This window comes from Caenorhabditis briggsae (assembly GCF_000004555.2).
Source record: "Caenorhabditis briggsae complete genome, chrI, whole genome shotgun sequence".
NCBI classification, from domain to species: domain Eukaryota; kingdom Metazoa; phylum Nematoda; class Chromadorea; order Rhabditida; family Rhabditidae; genus Caenorhabditis; species Caenorhabditis briggsae.
In genome coordinates this window covers 2,408,517-2,412,954 of record NC_013489.2, presented here as the reverse complement: position 1 = coordinate 2,412,954, position 4,438 = coordinate 2,408,517, and the positions used below count along the sequence as shown (strand labels likewise).

At 37.5% G+C, this 4,438-nt stretch overlaps 3 protein-coding genes across 3 annotated transcripts in view; 1 reads left to right on the top strand and 2 right to left on the bottom strand.

Moving 5' to 3' along the window:
• The window catches only part of CBG22113, a gene marked incomplete at both ends in the record, with an annotated part of 3,577 nt that extends 3,243 nt beyond the window's left edge, over window positions 1–334 (bottom strand). Inside the window, one exon of the mRNA XM_045241680.1 lies at window positions 291–334. Within this exon, the coding sequence (XP_045097480.1) occupies window positions 291–334 (44 nt within the window). The remainder of the gene's footprint in view (window positions 1–290) is intronic.
• Window positions 335–3,600: 3,266 nt separating this feature from the next.
• CBG22111 overlaps window positions 3,601–4,438 on the bottom strand; it is a gene marked incomplete at both ends in the record, with an annotated part of 2,610 nt that continues 1,772 nt past the window's right edge. The window contains 3 exons of the mRNA XM_045241671.1: window positions 3,601–3,677; window positions 3,729–3,783; window positions 3,876–3,947. Coding sequence (XP_045097479.1) covers window positions 3,601–3,677; window positions 3,729–3,783; window positions 3,876–3,947 — 204 coding nt within the window. The remainder of the gene's footprint in view (window positions 3,678–3,728; window positions 3,784–3,875; window positions 3,948–4,438) is intronic.
• On the top strand, window positions 4,021–4,433 carry CBG22112 (the record flags this gene model as incomplete). The annotated part of the gene is made up of 2 exons (XM_002638842.1): window positions 4,021–4,041; window positions 4,131–4,433. 2 exons carry the CDS (start codon window positions 4,021–4,023, stop codon window positions 4,431–4,433), a joined length of 324 nt encoding a protein of 107 aa, XP_002638888.1.

The window sequence follows — 4,438 nt, the reverse complement described above, 5'->3', positions numbered from 1 at the left end:
GGGCGCGCATACGCATAATGGATGGGCGACGGAGGACGCGCCGATAGGGTACAGGGAAAGGACGGCGGTATGGGGCATATACGGGGCATATGGGGCACACCGCCGCCGCAAAGCATCTCCTCGCCTGGCTTGCTGGCACTCGATGAAATGAACTAAAACGTTGGTTGGGGGTTCCTAGAAGTATCAGTTAAGTTCTATTGTGATGTGATTTTGTTCAGGTCTTTNGATTTGGTACTTTTCCTTTATTATTCCATATTGTGGGGGGGGGTTTACAGTCCATGAAAACTCACTTTTCTTCTTTTACAGTCAATTCTCTCTCCTGTGTTGCGGCCATTTTCGAGGAGGCGAGACTTTAGAAATATTCTGATGCTCAGCAGCCACGTGATGCCAGGAACCAGGTGATTCAGATGACTGGAAGAAGCGGGTGAAACACGGGAGAAGTTCACGCGCGGAAATTCAAAAATTCAGATAGGCTCATACGGTATCCACACCCAAAACTTTGGATTCACTAATAAAGTGTACAGAATAAACTATTTTAATAATTGAATCTTTTTTGTGTTTCCACATATAAACAGCTGTAAAAACAGAAACAAATCCCTATATAGTATTCCATGTGTTCTTTAAAAAAAGAAAAAAGAACTAGGGGTCACCCGGAGTTGAACCGGGGACCTCTCGATCTGCAGTCGAATGCTCCACAGGTCCTGGGCGCGCATACGCATAATGGATGGGCGACGGAGGACGCGCCGATAGGGTACAGGGAAAGGACGGCGGTATGGGGCATATACGGGGCATATGGGGTACACCGCCGCCGCAAAGCATCTCCTCGCCTGGCTTGCTGGCACTCGATGAAATGAACTAAAACGTTGGTTGGGGGTTCCTAGAAGTATCAGTTAAGTTCTATTGTGATGTGATTTTGTTCAGGTCTTTCGATTTCGTACTTTTCCTTTATTATTCCATATTCTTTTATATTTTGAACGACACATTACTGATTTTTCGAAACTCAATGTTTTGGTTTTGAAAAAGACTTATGGCAGTTTCCATTTAAATTTGATATGAAATCAAAAACAGAAGAAAATGGGAAAAAATTCGCTAAAAATTGTTTTTTTTTCATTTGTTCAAAAAATGTCTCACTTTCACTTTTTTGAAATTACATGAAAAATTGAAAATTTTTATAATTTAAACTTTGTAATTATTGTATACTTACCAACTTACCTTTTACTCCACCTGAAAATACGATTTTTACAATAATTACAAAGTGAAATAAAAAAAATCTCAATATCACCTATTTTGGCGAAAAACATAGCAATTAACGAGTGAAAGACATGTTTCTGCAAGAATTCTTTCTGCAAGAATTCCGCCTAAGCCTAAGCCTAATTCCGCACACTCTATGGATCAATCGATTCACTTTGGTTTTCTGTTAATGCACACTTATATCAATGTCGAATGCTTTTTGGAATCGAAAGAATTGTGGAATTGGAAAAAAAACTATATCGGAATATTATCGAAACAGTCGAAAAGCGACGAAAAACACAAGAGAGTCAGCAGCAGCGATTCTGGATGAAATGAGAATGGTCGAGAAACAATGGTGGTCTCAATTTCTCCCTGTATCAGAATTTTTCTAATGTCCCTCTCTCAATTTTAAAATACGATATTTTTTTAATGAATTTTGAGATATTCAAACTAATAATTTTTAACGCTTACTGTAAAACCTGTATTAGAAGGGCCCGTCTTTCTATTGTTCCAACAATGTACTTTTGGAGCGCCTTCCTATTTTCCCGGCTACTTTTCTCGAAAATTTGCATCGAAATTGATGAAAATTATAAATATAAACTATGAAAATGTGTGAAATTAAGTTTCCTACATTTTATTCGTTTACAAAAATAGTCTAGCTCTTTTAGTTTTAGAGATATGTGCCTTTAAAGTTGGCCTGCTCAAAAACCCCAGTCCTCCCCTCTTCTGCGCCCGCCGAAGGGGTTCAGCAAATTTTAAAGGCGCATAACTCTAAAACTACTGTAGCTAGCACAAAGTTTTATGTTATGAAAATGTGTAAAATTAGGTTTCCTACACTTTATTAATTTACAAAAATAGTCTAGCTCTTTTAGTTTTAGAGATATGCGTCTTTGAAGTTAGCAGTACACGGGTTACTGTACCGGGGCTCTAGTACCCGGGCTCCAGGATCCGGGCTCCAAAGCTCGATCTGCAGTACCCGGGCTCCAGTGTGGGATTTTCTGCTCCCTTTCCCATTTCTCTTTCTCCCTCGTCATCTCTCGCCTCCACCCTTCACTGTGGTGAAACCTAGGAACGTCTTCAGAAGACTTCAAAATCAGAATTTCGAAAAAAAAAGTTCGGGTCAGTTCTGATCTATCTGTCCAGGTTTCAGAATCTCAGAATCTCAGAATCTCAGAATCTCAGAATCTCAAAATCTCAGAATCTCGGAATCTCAGAATCTCAGAATCTCAGAATCCCAGGATCTAAGAATCACAGAATCTCAGAATCCCAGGATCTAAGAATTTCGATTTTAAGAATTTCAAAACTTCGTCATTTCGGAATTTAAGAACATTAACTTTCAGAATCTTTAAATTTCGGATTTTCAGAATCTCAGATCCTCGAATTATAAGAGTTTCAGAAAGGCGCATAACTCTAAAACTACTGTAGCTAGCACAAAGTTTTATGTTATGAAAATGTGTAAAATTAGGTTTCCTACACTTTATTAATTTACAAAAATAGTCTAGCTCTTTTAGTTTTAGAGATATGCGTCTTTGAAGTTAGCAGTACACGGGTTACTGTACCGGGGCTCTAGTACCCGGGCTCCAGGATCCGGGCTCCAAAGCTCGATCTGCAGTACCCGGGCTCCAGTGTGGGATTTTCTGCTCCCTTTCCCATTTCTCTTTCTCCCTCGTCATCTCTCGCCTCCACCCTTCACTGTGGTGAAACCTAGGAACGTCTTCAGAAGACTTCAAAATCAGAATTTCGAAAAAAAAAGTTCGGGTCAGTTCTGATCTATCTGTCCAGGTTTCAGCTTAATCGGTTTCAGCTTAATGAAGGGGTAAACAGGCACGGCGGAGCTTATTTCGTATTATTCTGACAACACAAAAAACAAAACAACATGTACAGGTTAAATCGTTTATTGACTTTTACCATTATAAATTTTACACCTTTGACCTTCGATTTTTCGAACATTCGACACCTTTTTTTAACACTTAGTTTAGACCTTTTCCATTTTTTACACCTTTCAAACCTTTTTAAAACTCTTCTTACACATTTTTCAAACCTTTACTTTTGATAATCATATTTTTTGTTAGTTTTTGGTTACTGTAATTTTTGATAGTCCATTTTTTCGGTTTTAATCCAAACACTAGTCCAATTTTTAGTCCAATTTACAAATTATAGTCCAATTTTAGATTATAGTCCAACTTTTAGATTAAAGTCCAAACGTTCCGGCAAATTTTATATCACGCCTTCACGAATTTAACTAGCTGCTAATCCAACACCAAATCCCAAAACACCGACCGCTAAAACCCAAAACCTGAGAGGACAACGAAGACAAGAAACCACGAAAACCGGAGAAAATCCCGCGCAACGAAAAAAAGGAAAGAAAGATCACAAAAAACAATCAAGTTCTCTGAAATTTCCAGCCGAAGTCCATCGACATCCCCCGGAAAATCCGTTGAATCCATCTGAAAATTTTTAGAATAATTTCAACAAAATTGATATTTTTCTTACTGTACTTGTCCCAATTTTTAGAATTTGTGAAAACGTCGATAGAGCTGCTGAAGGGGCGTTCTGAAAATGCGATAGTTTTTTTTTTGTATTAAACAGATTTCAAATTATTGAAAAAATCAATAAAATTGAACTATCATTTTTTAAAAACCCACTTTGAACTCCATCGAAACGTTCCGATCTCCGTTGGATCCGCCGGACAAATCAGCTTTCCAGATCAAAGAATTCTGAAAAAAATAGTTTCAGAATTTTCAGAAAACTCAGAAATCAGAACCCTACTTTTTTGAAAAAAAAAACAAAATGAATAATTTTGAAAAATTGGTTAGTCACGATTTCGAAAAAAATTATGAGTTCACGTTTTAAATATCGGAAAATCAAAATTTCAAAATTTCAGAACTTGAGATTTCCAGAATTTGAAAATCTCAAAATCTCAGAATCTCAGAATTTCAGAATCTCGGAATCTCAGAATCTCAGAATCTCAGAATCTCAGAATCTCAGAATCTCAGAATCTCAGAATCTCAGAATCTCAGAATCTCAGAATCTCAGAATCTCAGAATCTCAAAATCTCAGAATCTCGAAATTTCAGAATCTCAGAATCTCAGAATCTCAGAATCTCAGAATCTCAAAATCTCAGAATCTCGGAATCTCAGAATCTCAGAATCTCAGAATCCCAGGATCTAAGAATCACAGAATCTCAGAATCCCAGGATCTAAGAATT